This window comes from Monodelphis domestica, chromosome 3, assembly GCF_027887165.1.
Source record: "Monodelphis domestica isolate mMonDom1 chromosome 3, mMonDom1.pri, whole genome shotgun sequence".
NCBI classification, from domain to species: domain Eukaryota; kingdom Metazoa; phylum Chordata; class Mammalia; order Didelphimorphia; family Didelphidae; genus Monodelphis; species Monodelphis domestica.
The window spans coordinates 7,719,664-7,743,387 of record NC_077229.1 but is presented as its reverse complement, the minus strand read 5'-3'; the positions used below and the strand labels follow the sequence as shown (position 1 = coordinate 7,743,387).

At 49.9% G+C, this 23,724-nt stretch overlaps 1 protein-coding gene and 1 long non-coding RNA gene across 4 annotated transcripts; one reads left to right on the top strand and one right to left on the bottom strand.

Moving 5' to 3' along the window:
* Nucleotides 1–1,422: 1,422 nt before the first annotated feature.
* On the top strand, nt 1,423–8,013 carry LOC103105589 (uncharacterized). Its single transcript, XR_001629633.2, has 3 exons — nt 1,423–2,018; nt 2,354–2,456; nt 6,748–8,013. It is a non-coding gene; the product is annotated as an uncharacterized LOC103105589 (long non-coding RNA).
* Nucleotides 3,358–17,718, bottom strand: LOC103105758 (zinc finger protein 501-like). Of its 3 annotated transcripts, XM_056820490.1 has the most exons (5): nt 17,594–17,718; nt 16,984–17,074; nt 9,072–9,198; nt 7,053–7,151; nt 3,358–5,661 (listed from the first exon to the last, which is right to left on the bottom strand). In XM_056820490.1, exons 2-5 carry the CDS (start codon nt 17,032–17,034, stop codon nt 4,448–4,450), a joined length of 1,491 nt encoding a protein of 496 aa, XP_056676468.1. In that variant the 5' UTR covers nt 17,035–17,074; nt 17,594–17,718; the 3' UTR covers nt 3,358–4,447. The 3 variants fall into 3 exon arrangements, with proteins under 3 accessions (XP_056676468.1, XP_056676469.1, XP_056676470.1); XM_056820491.1 differs by lacking the exon at nt 17,594–17,718 and having other exon boundaries at nt 16,984–17,270; XM_056820492.1 differs by lacking the exons at nt 7,053–7,151; nt 9,072–9,198; nt 16,984–17,074; nt 17,594–17,718 and adding an exon at nt 6,625–6,750.
* Between the last annotated feature and the right edge of the window lie 6,006 nt (nt 17,719–23,724).

The following is a 23,724-nucleotide window of genomic DNA, read 5'->3' as shown; positions in this document are numbered from 1 at the left end:
GGGAGTCGTGGCTCGTCGGGGAGGTCCGGGCTGAGAATGGGAGGGAAACTCAGCTGGGATGGCCTCAGAGACCCAGGGGAGAGCCGGGGGAGGGGCACAGCCAGGAAAGGGGGAGGAGCAGCCCAGGATGCTCGGGGGACTCTGGGGGGACGAGCCCCTGGGCTGGGACTGTGGGTGACCGCAGGGATAGAGGCAGAGGAGATCCACACCCAAGCCCCGTCCGTCTGTGTGCGCGGGTGTATGTGGACAGAACCGAGGTCAGAAGGAAAGGGATGTAGTCGCCCCTCCAGCATCCCTCCAGAAACCCTTTAGATGGATCCGGGGGCTTGCAGGAGGGATCCAGTCTCAGACAGAAGGCTGTGCATGAAGCAGGGGAAGAGCCTGGGCCGGGCGTTCCCTTTTCTATGGCTGCGAGGCCATTTATACTGTTCTTTCCGTCACCCTCATTCCTGGAGGCGGCTGCAGAGGCCAGAAGGTCCCCCGAGATGGAGGGGGTGCTGGGGGTCCTCTGGGGGGACAGAGGAGGTCAAGACTGACCCATAAAGAAGCGGGTCAAAAGGGTACCGAGCCTGCTGAGATCCAGAAGCTCTGATTCCTCGCCTCAAGAGAGCCCCGAGTCCCCCCAACCTCCTCTCTCTGCCTCTAAAAACCTGTCAGGGTCCAAGACCAGTGCAGAGTCAAGGGGGCCTCTGCAGACTTCTGCCCCCCCTCCCGGCCATTCAATCCCAGCAGACGTTGCTCAGAGATGCCAGTCTGCTCCCCTCCTGCACCTCCCTGTGTCTGCATACCCTCATGTACCCATTAGGCTGGCTTCCTCTTCCTCCCAGATGCCCCCTTCCTCTCCCAGGGAGCTAACAAGGCCCCAGACCCCCTCCTGCTCTGCTTTAGGCCCTGGAGGATGGGGGGCCGTCCATGCCCTGAGGCGCCCCCCCCCCACCAGCCCCGGAAGTTGTGCCCCCCAAGTGCCTCCCTGGACCCCCCCCTCTGGAAGACAGTCTGGGGGGGGCGGGATGGGCTCTGACAAGCACAGGGAAAAGCCGCTTCCTGGCACAGGGAGGTCATGGAGGGGAGGGGGAGACCCCGCTAGGGGGCAGCAGGGCGGGGAATGCCTGGAAGCACCAGGAGGGATGTGGGGGAAAAGCTCTGGGAAGAAGCTGAGTCCAGGGCAGCCAGATGGCCCCAAGGACAGAGCCTGCCTGGAGAGCAGAGGTTCTGGGTGCGAATGTGTCCTGGGACACTTGGGAGCCCTCCTGGGTCTTCTGCAGCCCAGACTCAGCCCTGACTGTGACCCAGAAGAGGAGGCTTAAACAAGGAGGGGAACATGGGAGGGGAGAGGCATGCTGGGAATCTCCTGCGGCCGTCTCTGCTCCGGGAAGGGGTACAGCTGTCCTTGGAGTTTTGCCAGGTGAGAGGGGGAGGGGCGGGCCGGGACTCCCGGCTCTGACAGCTGAGACTTTCTGCTCTCGAAGTCCCGGGGAAGGGGAAGATCTGGCTGCACCCGTTCGCGGTCAGTGAGCCTGGGAGTGCGGGCCAAAGCGAGTGCCCCGAGAAAGGACGGCCAAGGGGGTGTGTGCTGGGCCGGAACAACTGCGTGGTGGGGGGAGGGGAGAATCTTTGTGTGCGTCTGAAGCGGGGATCCCAGCCCCTCCGCCCAGACCAGGGGAAGCATCGATCCATTGATCCACCAGTCAGTCAATCAATGATTTATTATGCACCTGCTGCGTGCCAGGCTCTCGAAGAAGCAGGGCAGGGCGCTACACGCAGGGGCCGGGCGGGAGGACTCCATTTCCCAGAATGCCTTGGTTCTGGCATCACACAAGTCTTGGCCCCTCCCCCTGTCACCCCAAGGCATTCTGCACATTTCACGTGTAGTCTTAGCTCGGGGAAGGCTCACAGTTGCAGATTTGGGACTTTTGCTGGGTGAGACAGGAAGGGGAAGGAGTCGATGCCCAGGCGCGGCCCGGGCTCCCTGCCCTGACAGCTGACACTTTCTGCTCCCTAATTCCTGGGCGGACCAGGTCCAAATTAGAGCTGGGGGGGGGGGGGGGGAGGTGCTTGTGCAAAAGAGAGGTGGGGCAGGAGCCCGGGGCCCTACTGTAAATGCTTGTGGGGGGGGAGGGGCTGTCTCCCTGTCTGTCCATCACTTTAAAGGACCCCAGAAAAGGGACAAACACCCAGTGCAGCTTCGGAATGGAGCCAAAGATGGAGGCAGAGGGGGCGGGGCTTCTTCCTGGCCAGTCCAAGGCCCTTCCCAGCCTGAGGCTCCCTGTGCCGCCCTGTGGGGAAGAGTCTGCCCTGAGGCCAGGGAAGGGCCTGGGAGCCCCTCTGAACCCTCCCTCTCCCCTCCCCCCAGGCACACACAGAGGAAGTCTCCCCCCCTTGGGCTGCCACCCCCGGAAGGACCCCAAGGTGGCCCTGCAGAGAGCCCGCAGCCAGAGGGAGGCCCCCCCTCCCAGGTGAGTGCAGCCCCTCCCCCAGCCAGGCTGGAATCCAGCAGAACTCAGAGCTGTGTCTCTGCCAGGCCTCCAGGGGCGCCGTCACTGCTTTTGCTCAGGGGAAGCTCTAGGGTCAACCCTGGCTGCCCCCCATCCACCGTGTTCTGGGGTTTCCCAGCCTTGGTAGCCCCTGCCTGGATGAGCCCCCCAGCTTCCACCAGTCAGGCCCAGGCACTGCCATTCCCCCCCCCCAGTGTGACCCCCCCTCCGTTAGCGGGAATGGCCGGGGGTCCCCCAGCTCTAGGGATGGCCCAGGGACAGGCTCTGCTCCTGCCCTCCAGGCCCCGGGCTTGGGCCTGGGCAGTCAGGCCTGCCAGGAGGGCTTCCGAAGGACTTTAGGGGAGATCAGGTGAGGCCCTGCCGGGAAAAGGAGCATTTTTAGGCCAAGGAAAGGGCTGGGCACTGCGGGGAGGGCTGGAAGGGCTGCTGAGAAGGGCTCCAGCCAGGCTCCTCCTCCAGGCCAGAGGACCTGATTCTAGACATGATAATGAAAGTGTGATTTTGACAGCAAAGTTGTCAAAGATGGCCAAGTCCAGCCCTCACCAGCTGTCTGTGTCCGGCTGCCATCTTGTTAGAGCAAACCTCCAAATGAGTACAGACCCAGAGAAAAGGATGGAGTTCACCTCTGTGCCCTAACCTAGACATCGAAAGGGGAGACTTGCATGGAGGGCCGGAGGGGGAGGACAAGGGGGGGGGGTCAGAGTCACTTGGCAGGGTCCAGCCCCAGCTGAGGGGTCTCAGAGGAAGAGGGCAATCAGGGCCAGGGTGGACACTTCCTCTCTCCCTCCTATGTGAGGGGGCGCAGAGGGTCCCTGGCCCCTGACTCTCACACCTCTCTCTGTGATTAGTTGTGCTAAAGTTGTTGACTTAATTCAAAACCTTTAATCCTTCTACTAAAAGCATCACTTATGATAACGTTACTTAACTAGTTTGGAATTACAATTGTGATTCTCTCAAGACTACTGCTAACATTAAAATCTAATCCTCACAGAAGGGGACAGGGGGCTTTTCACCCACAACTCCCGATATTTGTTGTTATTGTTCAGTCGTGTCCAACTCTTCCTGACCTCATTTGGAGTTTTCTTGGCAAAGACACTGAAGTGGTTTGACATTTCCTTCTCCAGCTCAGTTTACAGAAGAGGAATCGAGGCAGTCAAGGCTCTGTTCAGGGTTACATAGCTGGTAACTGACTGTCTGAGGCCAGATCTGAACTCAAGAAGATGAGCCTGCCCAACTCAAGGCCCAGCACTCTACGCACTGTACCCCAGTGTTAAAAATGGTCAGCAATAATCATGTTGTTGGTCATTCAGTGGCATCAGACTCTTTGGGATCCTGTGGCCTTTGTCCATGGGGTTTCCTTGGAAAGAATAATACTTCCTCTCCCCAAGGAAAAAAAATTCCATGATGTCAAGGAAAATCAGTCAATATTCTGGCTACCTGAGAGTATGTGCCTCCTTGGTATCTCTATCCAATGCCTCTTCTAATAAGGAGAAATGGTTCAACATCATCAACAGAAGGGCTTTTTACCGGCCCCAGATTTCTATGGTTTCCTTCCAATATGAAGGAAATTTATCAAGGAATCCCTTCCAAAGAAAGTATTGCTTCAATGATTATATTAACAAGGTTCTCTTCATCAAGAATTCTTGTATGTTGAGGAAGCAGCTGTGATCCAAAGGGATGTCTTTCCACATGAATTACATTCCTAAGATTTCCTTTGGGCATGTATTGTTCTTTCAACCAATGAAATATTTTTATTTTGGAAGTAGGCCTTTCCACATTCATTGCACTATAGGGTTTCTCTCCAGTATCAGTTCCCTGATGGCAGTCACTGCAGAGCTTCTGGGAAAGGCTTTCCCACAATATTTTCATTCATAAGGTTTCTCTCCAGGATGAATTCTCTGATTTGGGGTCAATGACCTTCTCCAGGGAAAACCTTTCCCACAAAGGTTCCATTAAAAGGGTTGTTCTCTGATATGAATCCTATTATGTTTGATAAGATCTTGCTTTCTATAAAAGGCCTTTCCACATTTACTGCATTCATAGGGTTTCTCTCCAGTATGAATTCTGAAGTGATATGTAAGACCTGTCTTCAGGCGGAAGGCCTTTCCACATTCACTGCATTCATAGGGTTTCTCTCCAGTATGAATTCTACTGTGATTAGTAAGGTCATACTTCCGAGAGAATGTTTTCCCACACACGTTGCATTCATGAAGTCTTAATCCTTCATGAGTTCTCCTCCTGTGTTCTGAAAGGTGAGAGCTTGACCGGAAAGTCTTCCCACATTCACTGCATTCAAAGGGTTTCTCTCCAGTATGAGATCTCTGATGTAAAGTTACGTTTGTGCTCCTAGAAAAGGCTTTCCCACATTTACTGCATTTAAAAGGTTTCTCTCCAGTATGAATCCTAACATGTCGGATAAGATCTGTCTTTTGGCAGAAAGCCCTACCACATTGACTGCATTTAAAAGGTTTCTCTCCAGTATGGATTCTGTAATGTGCTTCAAGAGCCCCCTTTTGCTGGAAGGCCTTTCCACATTCACTGCAGTTGTACCGTCTCTCTGTACTCTGAAGATGAGAGTATTCAGAAAGACTTGTCTTCCTATGTTTAGACAGGTCATTACAGAGTTTTCCCCTATCAGTTGTCTGGTATGGACCAAATTCATTAATACGAAGGAAAGAATTCCCCCTTTCATGAACTTTCTCTTCAGAATGAATTCCATGTTTTTTTATGGAGCCCAAATCATGACCCAGCACTTTCTGACATTTGTTAACCTTAAAACACTTCTTCCTGGAATAGATTTGATCACATTGTCCTTCGTTCGAATACATGGTGGAACTCTCTCTCTGGTTATCTCCTTTCTGGCACTTCATAACTACAGGTGCTCCCTGTTGTGGAAAAAGGTCTGGCTCTGGGCTAGAGGTTGGACTGAATTTATTGTATTCAGAGCCTCTGGCCTCATTGGGAGATTCTATTTGGATTATTTTTATTGGTCCAGAAGGTTTCCCTTCAATGTTCTGCTTTTTCTCCAACCTGCCATCACACACCCAGGCTTTCCCCATGTTGCAGATTCTTGGATCATCCTCCAAGAACTTTTCCTGGAATAAGACTTTCACAGAAATACTCATCTTGGGAGCTGACTCCTTGGTCTGAGGCCTCGATTCCCAACCTGAAAGAAAGAGAGAGAGAGAGAGAGAGAGAGAGAGAGAGAGAGAGAGAGAGAGAGAGAGAGAGAGAGAGAGAGAGAGAGAGAGAGAGAAGAAAGAAAGAAAGAAAGAAAGAAAGAAAGAAAGAAAGAAAGAAAGAAAGAAAGAAAGAAAGAAAGAATGAAAGAAAGAAAGAGTATAAACTTTTCCTTGGATGAATTAGCTTTTGTCTAAGCATCACTTTCTCCAACAATCTGGTTATTATAAACACTTACTGAAAGCAAATTTCTCTCTCTCCGGTGTCACTTTTTTTTTTAAACAAAGGAGGTTAAAGACCACTGAGTAAATTCAGGTATAGATAAGCCCTCAGAGAAAGGAAGTTAAAGAACCAAGGAACCAATGATACAGGAAACTGATTGCACAAGCACTGCACCCCAGGCGGCCCAGGCAAATTAAAAACTATGGTTGTTTCCTAAGAAGTGACATGTGAGAGTTAGTGGGTGGAGAAAAGAGCTTAAAAGTGGAGACCAGAAGGTCTTTGGGGCTTGGTCTGCTCATGAAGAAGCTAAGGGGACCCTTGTCAAAGTTTAGCTAGAGACCCAAATAGCACCTGTAGATTAGAAAGCTAAGTATCTCTCTCCTAATTTCCCTCTTCACTACTACTACTACTTTTGATTTGATAAAGTTATTAAAATACAACCAGCCTCATACTTTTAAATATTACACACTGTGTACATATGAAATGAGTTTATGTGTCTTCTAAAATTTCTTTGCATTCACCCAGCTTTTCCCTTGATATGGACCAATAATACTGAATTAGCTGAAGGTGGGAAAACTGATGCAGGGCCTCAGAATCAGTGAAGGTGGGGATGATTGCTGGCTCCCCAACATCATTATGAACCATGTAACCTGGAATATACGTGTCTATGCATGTTTATGTGTATATATATAAATATAATTTATAATTGTTTTATATACACACATACCTAGCAAAATCTTCACCTGAATTAGACCTCTGGAAGGAGTCATCGGAATATGATCAGGGGATCTAAGAAAAAGAATTTATGTGTAGCTCTAACTGAAGAATTCCATTTTACTTTCTAAAATAGACTAAAACAACCCAAAGCTCTACCCACGGAAGAATGGCTTTCTGATACTAAAAAGGCACCAGCAGAACCTGATGATTTCTATCCATACCTTTTGAGGCAAAGATCCCAAACAAAGTGGAGGAAGAAGCAGGAAGGAATTATCTGTGGAATCTATGATGGGGAGAGGAGTTACTGACCGAAAAGGTCACTGAGGGGATCACACAGGAGCCTATTTTCTGTGAGCTGAGAGATGAATGACCAGCAGAGCTGTGTATGGGTTGTTGTGTCCTCACCAGGGTCAGGCACTCATCCGCTCCCTCACTCACCTGGCCAGCATCTTCTTAGGACACCACCAGGTGGAATCCAATGTGGTTCCCCTGACTCCAGCTCAGAGATCCTCACATCTTGGTAGGAATCAGCAAGGCCTAGTCATGGGAAAGTGCAGAGTGATGAAGAGGGAGAATGATCTCAGAAACCAAACCTCTCAGACTCTTAGAAACAAGCTAGTAAAGGACCCTGAGTGCCATGCAGGAGCTCAGAAAATATCTCAAAGCTGATCTGGTTTGTTTTCCTGGGAAGACACAGGAATGGAACAAGGAATGGAGAGGGGTTCTGAAAGACAAGGGTTCATTTGATCCATTCAATACTGAGGTATTGGGAGCTTTCCTGACTTCAAGTATGTAACAGTCCACACATGTGTATGTATAAGATAGATGTTTGATCTATGGAATTGTATTAAGAAACGCATGGTCAGACCTGTGCATGGCAGTAAAGGTCTCGACCTTTGATCTCAGCATTCTTAACATTCTGGCACGAATCCAGGCTTCTTTGTCTTCACCTGGTTAGAATACTCCAAGCCTGGAACTTGCCGTAATTTACATTTGAACCAATGGCAATCCACTGTGTGCTGTTGCATATGCATTACGTACCTCTTACCTCATTATCCTAATAAAAAAGGAGGAACAGCCAGATAGACCCTCTTACCTTTCTTTTCTCTTACTTGGAACTTGGCTCCAGGAGCCAAGGAATCACTCCCTCTATGGAGCCCCATTGTTCTCTCTAAAGATCTTCTTTCTTTCATCTTTCCTTCCTTCACACCTGACAGCAGGCCAGTGCAAACTGCACTCAGAGTTTAGGCTCTCAATCTGTCAGCGGCTCCTTTTCTCATCTGATCTATAATCTCATACCTGATTCACGTATTGTTGATTATTTTTATCTTTCTTAATGGTGTACCCTACAAAGAAAGATAACAGGAGCTCATCTGTGCGGTTCCTCCCTGCAATCTGATCTCTGGTGTCTGCCTTAGTTTATCACCCTCTCTCCGGCTTCTTTCTCCTCCTCAAAATCATAATCTAGTAGTTATTCCCTTTTATGCAGTGGCTGCTGGCCGGCTTGCTGTAAAGTACTTCTCCTGAGCCTTGAGAAGGCCCCTTGTGGCCTGAGGGAGCAGAGCTGGGCTGGGACCACACAGTAAAGCACTTCATTCCTAGACAAACAAAACAAGAGCCTTTCACAACAGGGGCAGCCTGGCTTCTGGCCTGGCAAGCATAAAAAGTGCTCAGGCATTACAGGCCAGAGAATCCCTGCTACACCCTGGACAATGTGAATTTTAGATTTGCTCCACCCTGCTTAGTGTTTAGAATTTTAGCATTCAGAAATGTATACACCCCCACTTAAGGATTAAGTATTAGGGAGGATGGTCTGTGACCTGCATGTGCTATCAAGTGACAAATCAGAAACAACTGACTGACCCCCTGGGCTGTCCTAAGCCAAGGTAAAGCCACCATTAGTACATGTGAGACACAGGAAGTGATATAAAGAACTGCCTTTATATTTCTCATCACTTCCTGTGAGGGAGGCTTTTGTGGTTTTGGGTGATGGAACTTGACTTGGTGAAGCATAGGTTCTGAGACTGCTTCCCTTAGGTGGCCACGTGGTAAGTGATAAGGCTGACTTCCCTTTCCTTTGACCTTTCTGAAGGCACCAGCCTCCAAGGAGACCCCTCATCTTGGAGAAGGCCTCATGGCCAGAAGCTGAGCTAGAGTTAATCTTCTGGGAAGGCACCTTAACTGAGGCCTCTGAACTCCCCCTGGCACAGGCCAGGCTGGAGCAGTTCTTCCCTTTTTCTCTTTCTCCCTCATTCTTAATTTCTTCTTTCTATTGTAAATAAACCACCATAAAATTCTATTCTGACTTGAGTATTTCATTGGGATTTAGAATTTAAATCCCTGGCAACCACTAAATTAAATATTCAGTCCAACCATAAATTTAACAACAGGGCCTAGAAGAAGGAAGTAGATTCCCTTCCATGGGCAGATCCCAGGCGCCAGAGGAGCCCTCCTCACCCAGGCAGACCAGGTTCCTGTAGTTCTCCAGCATCACCTCCCAGTACAACTCCTTCTGGGGAGGGCCCAGGAGTCCCCACTCTTCCCAAGTGAAGTCCACAGTCACATCCTTGAACATCATGGAGGTCTGAAACAACATATAAATGGGCTCAGCCGAGAACTGCAGCCCAGAGGGTCCTTGGAAAGGAGGGAAGTGGGCAGGAAGGACAAGGGCTGATTCAGACCCCAGCCTGGGCTCCCAGTGATCAGACAAACTCTACCAAGATTGGCTCCCACCCTCAGGATGTCCTGGATTCTGAATCAGGACACAAAGAACAGTCACTGACCAGTCAGCCAGCACTGAGGGAGTTTGCCCTGTGCCAGGCTCTGGGCCAAGCCCTGGGCATACAAAGAAGGGCCAACACAGAGCCTGGCCTCAAGGAGCCCCCAGTCTAATGGGGAGATGCCATGCACATGACTGGTGACAGCCAAGGTCTGGCCAACACTTCTCTCACCATCTCCTTGGGAAGGCAAGTCCTTCTTGTTCCTATTTACAGATGAGCAAACTGAGGCTCAGAAGGGTGGGGGGGTTGTTCATGGTCACACAGACAGGGTCAGAGCTGGTCCCCTCCCTGTCTCTAGGCCCGTCCACAGCCCTTCCCAGCAGGCCATGCTGCCAACCACTGAAACAGCTCAGGTTCCCCTTTGGACATGTCCCAAAGGCAGCAGAACCAGCAAAGGACACTTGTGAGGGGCCAAGCACATGCCAGGCACTGAGGAACAAGAGACGGGACATGGGGGTGATGGAGGGCCTCCACCAAGGCCTCAGGCTGCCTGGAAGAATACAGGAGGAGGAGGTGATGGAGGCCTGGCCATGGGGAGGCAGCCAGGCTGTGGAGGCCTGTGAAGGCCCAAAGGAGTCTCTGTTGGGCTGTCAAGAGAACAGAACCCAGGCTGGGGGGGACACGGGGTCAGGCGCCATTTTAGGACAATGGCTGGAGCCAGCCTGGGCTGGAGCAGCCATGGGGGATCCCGTCCTGCCTGGAAGTGTGTCCTCTGCATCTGCTCAGGAGCCCTTCTTGTCCGTGTCCTGCACTCGGGCCTGATTCTGGCCTTCAAGGACTCGATGCCAGCTGACGGTGGGCCGTCCCAGCCGGGCCCTCGGTGGAGCCCAGAACCCAGAACCCAGAACCCAGCCTCGAGACCAGCTGCTCCTGCTTCCTGGACGTCCTCCTTCCTCTGGGCCTCGCCATTCCAGCTTCCCCAGCCTGTCCAGAAGCCTCCCAACTGGGCCTGGGCACGTGCTGGGCCCAAAAGAGACCCGACTTCTCGGCCCAGAAGGAAGGGAGGGAGCCGGGCCGGAGCCGGAACCTGCCGTCCACAGGGGAGAAGCGGCCAACCAGGAAGGAGCTGCAGGTTGTCCTGAAGAAGAGGCCCAGCAGGAGCCCCAGGACGGGGCTTCAGGGAAGGGTTTGAGTTCAAAAGGGGAAACGAAAGTGACTTTGGAGCCCTGCAGAGAGAGGAGCGTCTACACCTGGGCCTGAGTCTCCATGTTAGGAAAGAGAGGAGCATCTACACCTGGGCCTGAGTCTCCATGTTAGGAGAGAGAGGAGCGTCTACACTTGGGCCTGAGTCTCCATGTTAGGAGAGAGAGGAGCGTCTACACCTGAGCCTGAGTCTCCATGTTAGGAGAGAGAGGAGCGTCTACACCTGGGCCTGAGTCTCCATGTTAGGAGAGAGAGGAGTGTCTACACCCGGGGCCTGAGCCTCCTTGTCAGGAGAGGAGTGTCTACACCCGGGGCCTGAGGCTCCATGTCAGGTAAGGGGCTTCTACAATGTTTGAAAATGTTCTACAATTTTTGAAAAGTCCCCTCCCCCTTCTAGGAGGGTTCAAGGTTCCGTTACCTCGGCTGGAAAGAAGCAGGATTTCAGCGGTAAGCTCCATGGTCAGCCCCAAGGGTATATAAGCCTGCCTTAAAAATTGCTTCAAGGAGGAACCCCCTTTGGGCTCCTCCCTGCACCTGTGAAGTGGGTTACAATAAACCACCTCTCTGTGCGGATTGCAGCGTCTGTTCTGTTCCTTTGGACCCCTAAACGGACCCTAACATATGGGGGCTCGTCCCCAGGGAGTCCAGGAACCACAGACGGAGAGCAGGAGACCTACGCCGACAGGTAAGCCTCCGGGACCCCTATTGGCTTTTTTGAAACCGAAACTGCGAGGTTCTGGGCTTGAGTGTGTGAGTGAATGAGAGAGCGTGGCATACTTTAAGGCTGGAGGAAAACCCCGTGAAACGCATACAGGCAAAGGGTGTCACACTGTGCTCCTGGTCGGAGTTTACACGACACACCTGTCCTAAGCGTCACGGGTCCACTCCGTTCCAGGGTGAGGGCTTGCCCGCGACTCGGTTGAACTCCAGACCTGTTTCTGAATGTGGACTTGGCGGTACTGCGGTTCTGTCTCCCCACGAGGGGCCCAGCTGGGAAACCGAGGAAGCGAGAGCCATCCCATTGACCCCTCCTGCTACCCCTCCCAACCCTACCCGCTAATTTCGGTTTCTACCAAATCTTGGTTCGAGTCCTTTCATAGTGTCCTGAGTTCGAGTCTCATCTCGACGCTACGATAAACAGGGTGTTGGATACGGGAAGAGGCGCCCTTCCCTCCCAACGCATACCCCACAAAACCCTGCAGGTACTGGCCCCAGGTTCGAGTCCTATTTTGGTTGTGGGGCCACAGTTTTAGGTTCAAGTCCTTCAGTGGGTTTGAGTCCCACTCGTTGTAGTATGCCGGCGCATCGACTGAGGGATGCCTCACTCGGCCGCCGGCACATGGGAAAGCCCAATCTTAACCCTAATTTGTTTGGGCTATTCCCCCGCCGCAGGAACACTAACCCGGCTGACGGTCCCCTTGAATTCCTTCTCACCACGCGTGGCCTTATATCTCTCACCTTCCTTTCTCTCCTTATCTGCCTCCTCATCTTTCTTACTACTTTCACTAAACGAGAATGGGAAACTCTCAAAGCCAGCCTATCGACCTGGTCCTCCGGCATTTGGGGATTTTAAAAAGAGGGCGGCGGGCACGGGATTAGGAGTGAAGAAAGGAAAACTCCAAGCCTTCGTTAACGTGGAATGGCCCACATTTGGAGTGGGCTGGCCCTCTGGGGGTACGTGGGATGGGCCGTCATCTCAGCCGTGAGGGCGAGGATCCTGCTTCCTGGGAAGGAGGGGCACCCCGACCAAATGCCGTACATCCTCACATGGCAATCCCTGGCCCAAGATCCCCCGCCTTGGCTCCAGCCCTACACGGACCTGATACAGGCCTTGGCACTCACCCTAGACCAACGAGCCGCCGCCACCGCTGGGGGCAAACAGCCGGACCCCTCGGCACCCCCCCCCCGTCCTCCCAGCCCCTGAGGAGCCTCTATTGGATCTTCCCCTACCGCCCCCCTATAACCCACCAGCCCCCCTTTTGCCCCCATTCCCCAGGGGAAGCTCAAGCACCACCCCTGGGACCACCCGCTCCTCCCCCAGCCCACCGGACGAGGGGACGCACCCCCCCCCGCAGGAGGAAGCCGCCCAACCATCCTCCACGGTGGCCCTCCCTGTCCGGGCAGTGGGGCCCACGGTCCCGGGAGGACCATTGATGCACCAATACTGGCCCTTCACCTCCTGCAAACAGAACATTTTTAAGGTTTGGGCTTCAATCTGAAGCAGCTTGAAATTTTTTTCTCTACCGGCCACGTGGCTTGAGCCACGTGGAAGAGAGCATCAGAGCAACTGAGGTGGCAACTTTGATCACTAACGCTGTAATTGGCTAGAAGGAAAATTTAATACTGAGATATAATAAGCATGAAGTGGAATACGATTTAAAGGAATTTCTAAGGCTTTCTAGTTTGAACTATGGAGGAATCATTAACACTTTTCTAAGCAGGACATAAGAGCAACAAGATAATAACTGGGCAGAGATTATTCAAACAGCCTGTATGCAGTTCAGGAACGTTTTAGTGGGCGTATTAATGCACCTGTATCCAGAGAGCAAACGATTTATAACTGGAAGAGCTTTTACTGTGGAAAATAAGACACGTGCTCGGCAGGGTGGAAGCATGGTCAGAAGGATTCAGTCTGTTTACCAGCGGCTCATTATTAAAGTTACCAAGGACTCTGTTAGTCAGTACAGAGATTGATTAAGGCCTTGAAAGAGGCAGTACTAGCATGTATTCCAATGGCAGATGTTGAAGCTGATCACGAGATTGCAAAGAGACCCGTGATAATAAGGCAAGTTCAAAGGTCACTGGCCCAATTGGATTTATTTCTGCAGTGAAGGTTTGCAGACTTAGCAGATGAAAGTAATGATTTTAGTCACAGTATCAAGATCTTTTCAGTTATGAAGCTAATTGCAGCAGTTCTGATACAACAACTCCTGTGCAACTGTTTGATAATTCTGTGCATACTTGTACAGCTTAAGGCAATGCTACAATTTTAATAACTGCTCAAGGGGAAATTTTTTCAAATAGCAAAAAGTGTGTGCAGGCAGACAAAGGCTTGAGATCCCAGCACACAAGGGTCCAATCATAAGTGATTTCTAGTAGGATATTTTTATGATTATGGGAACTGTTCCATGTTAGCCAAATTTGATCAAATATCAAAAGGGTACAATTGGGAATGTTATGACAGGATAAGGAATGCTGTCCACCTGCAGCACAAATGGGTATTACTATCCAACATGCAATTATGATTATGGTCTTAAAGGGTACATTATATTTGCAAACAACAGATTTTTATTAGAATCAAACTTATCTAGAAGTCAATGTTGTTTAGCTGTGACATTTCCACTTTCATAAGGAAAAGAGGTGGATGTGGCATCACTAACCATCTATCTCTTCTACACCCCAGAAGGAATATAAGTTAAAGCTTTGTAATAATCAGTATCGAATGTAATGATAAAGATCACATTGTGTGAGATACCTGAATTGGGTTGAATATCATTGAGCTATTAAGACTGTAAGGGACCCAAGGGGATGATAACGTTGGGCTGAGGTCTTGGTTGTATGTTCACAGATAATGAAAACATCTGGTCACCCACGTCATGCTTCATGCCAGCTGACAGACCAGGAAGAGAAGCAGACGGAAGGTGATGGCATCAGCTATCTGCATGCCGGCCACAATCCAGGCATGCTGGAAGGACACTTCTCTGGTGACTAGTATCACTCCAGAGCAATGACATCACACTATCAGAGACGTTTGCTATTAGACCACTGATGGACACTTGTCAGGCTGACATCCATTGGGATGTGGTACCCAGAGCAACATCGAGTATGCTAACTCAGAAGGACTAAATCACACTCGTGTCTGTACAAGACACCAGATACATCCCACACTCCAAAGGCTTTGCTATGGGATTGAGATGAAGCAGCTACAATTGTTTAGCGACTAATGTATACCCTGTATTTTGTATATGATGCTGTCAAAAGGAATGTATATTGTATGCATTGTGAATCTACCACTTGCATTGTGAGAAATGCTGTTATCCACAAGGGTACAGACCTCAGTATGACTCTCCAAAGAGGAGGAGACAGACAACTCTCACTCATAGCATAGAGCTGATACCTCTGACAACAAACATGAGGTGCTAAGCAGAAGATGCTGCACCGACATGTCTAATGGACAGATGACACTGATGTTACTCTCAAAGGATGAGAGATCAGGGAAAAGACACTAGGAAATCTTTAATCAGGAACCTGAGTTATTCTCACATTGAATATTATACACTAACAACTAGGAAAGAAAAGGCTATGTCAATTCTATTGGTACAAGAAACTGTAGAAATTGTTTCTACGTAAAAAACAACTTAAGCTTCTATTTACCCAAACATTGGTTTGGTGGAATGAATTTTGCAAATATTGGTAATGGTATAGGCTTGGTTATCATGTTGATGGGTTTATCTATACAAGCAGAGATTTAAATAAGAATGACATGAGGAATATGCAGTCAGAACTTGAAATATTGCTTCATTATCACCATCATGGTTATTTAAGCTACAAATCAGAATGTAAAGTGTATGGGAATATTGGTATTTGTTAAAAATTGCACAGTGATCGATGTATTAATGTTTTTGCAAGGCCTGTAATGGTGCAAAATTATGTTCACATACAAAGCAAATTTTGATCTATTTAGATCAGGAATTAGGAATCATTGGGAATGTAAGTTCTGATATTTTATTGGCTCAGTAGAGCCAAGAGAATCTTGTATTAATTTTGGGATCAGGTTCCCAGGATCAATTTTCTAAGATCATTTGACATGTGATAACACGCTCCTCCAGAATTGTTCAGAGAGGATGTTTTTCTTTGAAGGGATCTCTCCCAACACACAAACAAAAAGAAAAGGGAGAGGAATCTCATAGAGATCAGTATGTTCATTTGAGAGAACACTTTTGATTCATTTTCAAGTATTCAACTTTGATTTTTCTGTTGCACAATTATTGCCAGAATTTTAAGTACAAGGAAAGCACTGTTGATGCTCTGATCCAGAATGATGAAGGTGCAAAGATTTCTAGAATTACAGTCACCTGACAGTCGGTGAACACGAGAACATGACAGCAATTGTTAATTTTCAGATGACCATTCTGGAGAGTGATGTCTGATTGCGTGTCAGGGGAATCATAATGAAGCTTTCATCATGGACCAGACAGCCTCAGCCACGATTATGAAATGGATGTTTGGGGTTGGGAAATGCAGAGACGTGGCGTACTGACCCCCTCAGTCGCTGGATGTCCTGCCATCGGGCTACCAACCAGTTTCCTAGGTGGCAGGCATCTGGCAGTGAGCATGGAGAGATCCCCAAGATGCAGAATCAGGACGAGAGAAAGGAAGGACTCATCCTTCGTCTCCAGAGATGGTATTTTGCTGACTGTTGGAAAGACTGACAACTTCTGATAGTCCAGACTGTGAATGGTGGCGTGTTTGGTTATTGCACCTGTCAGGTGAGCCATAGAATTCTACCTCATTAGACCAGGATCAGTAGCGCGGAAATCATTTTCTTCACATTTTTATATCTACTAAGACTGTTGCATTGATTGTGAAATGCCGACAGGCAGAGAGAAAGGTCAGTTGGGGATGTTTAAGATTGATCACTGGATCAGTCTATGCTGAGGTTCACTCTGGATTGGTACATCTAAGTTATACAGAATATGATTATGCACCAGAGTGTTTGTGTTTGTTAATGCTGTGATGTTGCTACACTATTCATTTGTGTGTCAAACAAAAGGGGGAGATGTAGCAGTCCAGCCCTAGCTATGGGCGAGGGGAACACTTGGTATGTGCAGATTGCCTTGGAGGAGAGCATGCGCTCAGTCTTGAGCATGCTCAGTATTGCTCATGGCTGGGGGGGGGGGCTCTGACCTTTGACCCCAGCCATGATAATCACCCAACAACCACGGACCCGGGGACTCCAAGCCGCTGAGAAAAAAAAAAGTGTGGCCTGAAAGGGAACCAGGCCAACGAGCCCGGTGTAGATAAGCACCCTTCCTAGGCCAACCCTTGTGTGATAACCGCATTGACCTCTCCACCCTGAGGCTTATATACTAAGCCTGCCTTGAAAGTTGCTTGGGGGAGGAACTCCCTTTGGGCTCCTCCCTGCGCGGGTGAAGTGTGTTGCAATAAACTACCTCTCTGTGCCCATTGCCTCGTCTGTTCTGTTCCTTTGGCCCCTAAACAGACCCTAACATTTGTACGGTTTGGCCAAATTCTTTGGGGTTCCCGAGGTCTCTCACGGCGCGCACGCGCAGGGTCTTCTGGTCTGGAGAGGAGCTCTGGCTTTATTGGGAGACTTGACCCTCTCCTGACTCAGTTTCTCTAAATGGCGAACCCGGGCATAGATAAAATTACCCAACAACCCCCGGGCCTGAGGCTCCACGTCAGGAGAGGCCGCTGCGGCTTACCTCGGGGGGCCTCCAGGGCTCCAGCCCGGCGCCCTCTCCACTCTCCTCCATGCTCCGCACTCCCAGGCCAGGGGGGTCCCGGAAAGCGGCGCTGGAAAGGAAAAGGGTCCCGTGAGGGGGCTCAGCAGCTCCTTCCGGTCAGCTCCCAGACACCCCCTTGGAAATGCCCCCAGGCTTCCCCACTCCAGGGGTCCCGGGGGAGAGCTTGTGTGTGCCCAGGACCCAGGGCAGCCCCAGCAACACTGAGGAAGCGCCTGGTGGGTGGCCCGCTGGGTTCTGGGTGCCCGAGAGGTCGGGGGGGGGGGGGGGTGGGGGGGGAAGGGGAGGCGTGCTGTGACCCCCAGCAATCCTGGCAAAGCCGGGAAGACGGGGCGGGGCCCTGAGCTGGAGGGGGGAGGGGCGTCTGAGGCTCCAGTCCCAGGAACAAGCCCCAGAATGGGGGGGGGAGGCAGGAGAAGGGCCTAGAGCTGGGGGGAAGGGGAGACGGATGGGGGAGGGGAGGGATAAGAGCGGGAGGAGAAGTGCTGAGGAGGGGAGAAGACTGAAGAGAGTTCAGGTGGGGCCGGGGCGGCCCCTTTCCAGAGCCCGCCCACAGGGACAGGGACCTCACCTCCTAGAGAACAGGACAAGCTGTGCAGAAGCCCAGTGCCACGCGACTCCCGGAGCGGGGAAGCGAAGATAAAGCTAAGAAGTCTAGTTTAAAACACTCAGAACCTGCCCCCAGTTCAGGCCCCGCCCTCACTGCCCGCCCCTTGCCCAGGCCACACCCACAAGTGGAGCTCAGCCCCGCCCACTCCAGCACTCACCTCAGCCCCAGCCCTTAGCCCAACCCCACCTTACTTTTACGCCCCACCCCCGACCTTTACTCCCCGCCTCCGTGCACCGCCCACGCCAGCAGGGTGGCCCTCCCAGACTCCGCCCCTCACATAAATCCCGCCTCTCCTTTAGGCTCCGCCCATGGCTTCCTTCCCCCTAAGCCCAGGCCCCACCCCTTGTTTGCCCTCCCCACCACCACCCACCACCCCTGCTGGTCATTCACCCTTCAGGGCCCTCCTGCGAGCAGTCTCTACCTTCGTAGTTCCGGGCCGAGGATCCAAGCCGCCTTGACGGGACAAATGGCCATGGTCTCTGACTCTGGGAAATGGGCGCGGGGCTTCCCAGGATGCGGAGGGTCTCTGGGCCCCCCACTGGGGTCACTCCCGCAGCGCCCGAGTTCTGGCCATGATTGTGGGGGGCAGGTTTCCCCACCCACTGCGCCTACCCCCGCTGCGGCGTCTCTGTTGGTACTGCTGCTTCCCCCACACACACTCCTTCCGAGCAGCATCCCCGCCTATGTTTGTCCTCCCTGTGTCCTCTGACCCTCACCCCCACCTGACGCAGGTGGCTCCGGTACCCCACTGGGCAGAGGGGCTCCCTAGGGTGGAGGCAGGGGAGGGAGAGCAGGGCCTGGGGCAGATCTGTATTGAGATTCCGCACAAGCCCCTCCTGCCCCTTTGTCCCTCCCCAGAGCCCAGCACAATCCTCCAGGCTCCCACTGCCTCTGGGTCCCACCCGGTGCAGGGCACAGGGGGTCCCAATGCAAACCCTCAGAGAGATCTCCGCCTCCCCTTGCATTGCCAGGGTTCCTGTTGCCTCCGGCTGCAGCTCAGGCCCATCTAGCCCAGGTTCTGTCCCTGTTCCAGACACCATCCCTTTGCTCAGGCCCTGAGACCAGAGAGCTCCTGATCCAGGATCCCCGAGATCCCGGATTGCACTGAGCTTCTCTCCTTAAAGGAGCCCAGAAGAGCCCCGACAAAGAGCCCTGACCATCACTGCTTGCCTGGCTTCTCCCCCTTTGGCCAACTGTTCCAGCCTCCTTCTGAAGGAGCCACTGCAGTTTAGGGACTCAGGCTTCTCCCTAGAACCTTTCTAGTGCTCCCTGAGCTCTTATTGGGGCCTGGAATGGTGAGATTCCACTGGAATGGGCCAGTGGCCCTTTGACCCTGCGGCTTATTCTCCTAAAGCTGAGGCCTCCGCCTCAGGGGCCCCATAGCAGGGACTGCTCTCCTCCCTGGAGGATGCAGGGCAGCTCTGGGACAAAGAAGCCTGGACAGGACTCTGGAAGCATCCTAGTTGGCCCTGCAAGCCTGAGCCTAAAGCCACAGAGGACCAGCACAGGCCTACCAGGTGTCCCCTGCTTCCTGGTGTCTGCTACACCAGACCAGGGCCCAAGAAAGAGGAAGACATGGAAACTGAGGAAGCAGCTAAAGGCATTTCCTTGTGTTCTTCTGGGCAGATGCAGTGCAGGCGGGCAACCCCCACCTAAGGAGGAGCCCTCTCGGCCCAGACATGGGCAGCTTTTATTGTCGGAGAGGCAAGCTAGTGAGAGGAAAAAGGAAGCCATGTGGTGGCTGGAAGGACAAGGGACAGGCTAGAACCACAAACCTTGGACTGACTTTTGGGGTATGCCGTTACCTGATAGGGAAATCTGGAAACTCCCCATGATCTCAGGATCCTCCAATCCACAAAGGCTCCTGCATCATTCTCAGCCCAGGCCCTATCCAGCATTTGGGGGTTCCCTTGGAAGGTCCCCATCCCCTCAGCTTAGTGTATTGACCTAAAGGATTACTGTTGTGTATTCGCCCCCCAGGGAAAATGGTGGCCTGAGCCAATCTGAGCCTTCTCTCATGTCAGGGTTCCTTTCCCCCTCCCTTTGGTCAGAAGGGCCATGTGACTTGTCCCCTGCTGACCCCAGAGAGGAACCTTGAGAACTTCTGGACTCCCCAGGACAGCGTCCAGCCAAGGCTTGCCCACGTGTTGCAGCAAGGAGGAACAAAGGCACGGCATGAGAAGCCCAAGAGGAGGCCCCCCACATTCCTCCACATTCCCAGGAGGGACCAGAGAGGTCCCTGCAGGGGAGGAGGAAGAGAGGGGGCCTCTGTACCTGCTCCTGACATGGCATTGCCATGGAAGCAGCTTCTTTGCCCCCAGTTCTGGAACAGCTCAGTCAGTCCAGAGGAGGGGCCTCCACTTCCACAAAGCCTCTGGCTGCTTTCTCTGCATAGGACAAGTTCTGCAGACCCATCGTGGTGGCCATGGTGGGCAGTCACAAGTCCCCCCATCCTGGAGCCCTGAGCAGCCAGGAGGGAGAGCCCTAGTGAGGCTGGTCGGGGAGATGGAGGAGAGGCCATGGCCACAGCCTCAGTGGACAAATGGGAGAGGAGGCTGCCTTTAGAGGAGAGGGTCAGGCAGCTCCAGCACCCTCGTGCAGGCTCCTGGCCAATCAGGGGGAGGGGGCAGAGGGAGAGACCCCCCTGGACAGGGAGCAGACTCAGGGCTGGGAAACAAGATGGTAAAGTGAATGAAAGGAGGCCATTTTCCCATCCTCACAGCCTCAAAGAGCCCCTGGGCAGGCCAAGCTTGTTTTGAAGTGGGGCACTTCACAAAGTGAGTCCAAACACCCAGAATTTCAATTATTGGATCCATGATTTATTAATAAGGAACAAATAAAGAATCTACCAGCTGGGTCAGACTTCCCTAGTGGAAGCTGCATCAGACTGACATTACAGGATAGCTTATATAGGTTACAAGATACAAAGCTATTTCCTTTCACATATAGGTCCTTCATAGAGTCAAACAAATCTTAACACAGGAATGTGAGTTCAGTGATGGGGGAACAATCCTCAGATTTATGTGGGGGCTGTTATTTAGGGGTTGTTTATTTTCACATGCACTTAGTCACTTAGCCCTAGTCAGCCATATGTTATCTTGTTTCCATCCTGACCTCCTGAAATTCCTTTGTTTCTTGCCCTTCCTAATTCTCCTCCCCAAGCTAAGTAGAGTCTGGTCTGCTGCCTGCATAAGCAGCTTGACCTCCTGGGAGGAGGGAAGCTGGGTCTGTTCTCTAAAAATGCAGGAAGAGATTGATCTGCTTTATCTTCTTCAATTTTATTATCTTCCCTTATTGGGACTACTTTAGTTTCCTGGATCTCCTCAGGCCAGCAAGTCCCCCACCATTCCCAGGGAGCCCTGCTCCTTCTGCAAGGCCTTCAGCTTCCTCAGATGAGGACACAAACCTGAGCTGTGATTCCTCCCACAGAAGTCTTTGATGTCCTGAATTGTTTAATATTCTGATACCCCAGACTCCATCCCTTCCAGCACTGTGGTCCATGTTCTACTATCATAATGGGTGTCTGCTACACAGTCAGTGTTGTATCTGGGCCTCACTCTCCCTAAAATGGTCCTCACAGTGACTTCTCTAAAGGATCCTACGTGATCATGTGGTTCAGGATCAGCGATATGGGGGTGATGAATGATTTCCTCTTGACCAGCCTGATGGGAAGACCTGCAGAGGTGACTCGATGAGAATTTCCTCTCCCAGAGGCCATCTGTATGAAATAGGTGCAATCCAGGACAGGCATTCTCTTGCCAGAATACAGAACACAAATACACAACCAATAATAATGTCTGATTACATTACTTTGAAGCTAAATCCACCTTCTCTTCTGTCAATGGCGTGTTTCCATTCATGGCTAGATGCAATGGTCGAGCTGCCTTTGCCTGATGCTTAAGTGTTTCTGACTGATGAGATCTGATAAGCAGGCCTAACAAAAGATCGGATTTACTGTGCCTTTTTCAAAAGTAACTTAGCTTAACCTAAAAACCCCTCTCAAACATTAGAATATAAGAAAAAAATTTTGATTACTCAATATCATATGTTTAAAACATACCATTTATGCTTAGTCATATGGTAATAAATCAGTCAGAAAATATTTCTAAATTTCCTTTAATATGTTACCAATCATATCCAATTATGTTTCAAAACATATAAAGAGAAATCACTTCAAAATTCACAATGAAGCACTTCTGTAAGATAATAAATTCTGAATTCCAACTGCCCTCTGCTAATAACTTTCCCTCTAGCTAAGGAGTGAATAATGGAGAAGAGAATAAGAAATTTTCACTTGCTGTTATGGATCTCAAGCAAATAAAATTTAAATAGATCTCTTTAATTTTGTCCTTTAAAAAATATAGCCACTTGCAAAGTGGGGACATTAATTCATTGCTGGTGGAGTTGTGAATTGATCCAACCATTCTGGAGGGCAATTTGGAACTATGTCCAAAGGGCGATAAAAGATTGTTTGCCCTTTGATCCAGCCATAGCACTGCTGGGCTTGTACCCCAAAGAGATAATAAGGAAAAAGACTTGTACAAGAATATTCATAGCTGCGCTCTTTGTGGTGGCCAAAAATTGGAAAATGAGGGGATGCCCATCAATTGGGGAATGGCTGAACAAATTGTGGTATCTGTTGGTGATGGAATACTATTGTGCTCAAAGGAATAATAAAGTGGAGGAATTCCATGGAGACTGGAACAACCTCCAGGAAGTAATGCAGAGCGAGAGGAGCAGAACCAGGAAAACATTATACACAGAGACTGATACATTGTGGTACAATCGAAGGTGATAGACTTCTCCATTAGTATCAATGCAATTTCCCTGAACAATCTGCAGGGATCTAAAAAAAAATACTACCCACAAGCAGAGGATAAACTGTGGGAGTAAAAACACTGATGAAAAACAACTGCTTGACTACAGGGTTGGAGGAGATAAGACTGAGGAGAGACTCTAAATGAACACTATAATGCAAATTCCAACAACAGGGAAATGGGTTCGAGTCAAGAACACATGTGATAACCAGTGGAATCATGCGTCGGCTATGGGAGAGGGAAAGGGGGGGGAGGGGAGGAAAAGAAAACGATCTTTGTTTCCAATGAACAATGTATGAAAACGACCAAATAAAATAATGTTTAAATAAAAAAAAAGAAAAAGATATAGCCACTTGATAGGATAACTTTAACAAGTTAATTGATCATTTTCATAAATAACCAAATGACTTCAGAACAAAAATGTTTCACAATTAGAATATCAAATCAGAAGGCTATAGGATTTCAACAGGGTTGGTTGATAAAATAACATCAGAACTTTTCCATATATATATATATATATATATATATATAATTGCTTTTTAAAGTTTAGTTCATAATTTAAAAATATCTAGAATATTCTTTACAACAGTTTACCAAATTTCACCTTGTTGTGGGCAATATTAAAGAATTTAAAATGTAAAACAAAAGTTCTTACCAAATTTTCAAATGATCTTATGCAGGATTGCTTTTTATCACATTTTGAACCATATGTAAAATTGTCTAATATAAAGTAATTCTATTCCATTAAAATTATAATGCATTTTCAATGAAGAAATAATAAAAACAATTAACAGTATATTGAGTTCCAATTCAATAAAAGCATATATTACGCTCATTAAGAAAATACACTTCACTGTCGATGAAACCACAGCATGATTTAGTTTCGGCATTAAATCAGGTTCACCCACACCTATAACCTCATTCTTATGTCCTTTCAACGATCTGGGCCAATATTTGCTCACTATATAATAGCTTCATAATTCTTTGTGTCTGTGTCTTTGTGTCAATCCTTCCTCCAAAAGCTTTCTTCCTTGTCTTATAGGATTTTTGAATGAGCAGTCGCACATCCTATCCCCCTCACCCTCAAGAGTGGCTTAAGAAATTTGAAATAGACATCCCTTTGTTCACCCCCCAAGATCTGCTGGGGTGGGGGGGAAGGAATTAACAATGCAAATGCAAAGGTATATTTAAATTCACGTGAGTGTTTAAATTCTAAAGAGGTTCTGAATCTACTCTCCAACTTCTCCAAAATTGGACCCTCAGTACTTACTTTAT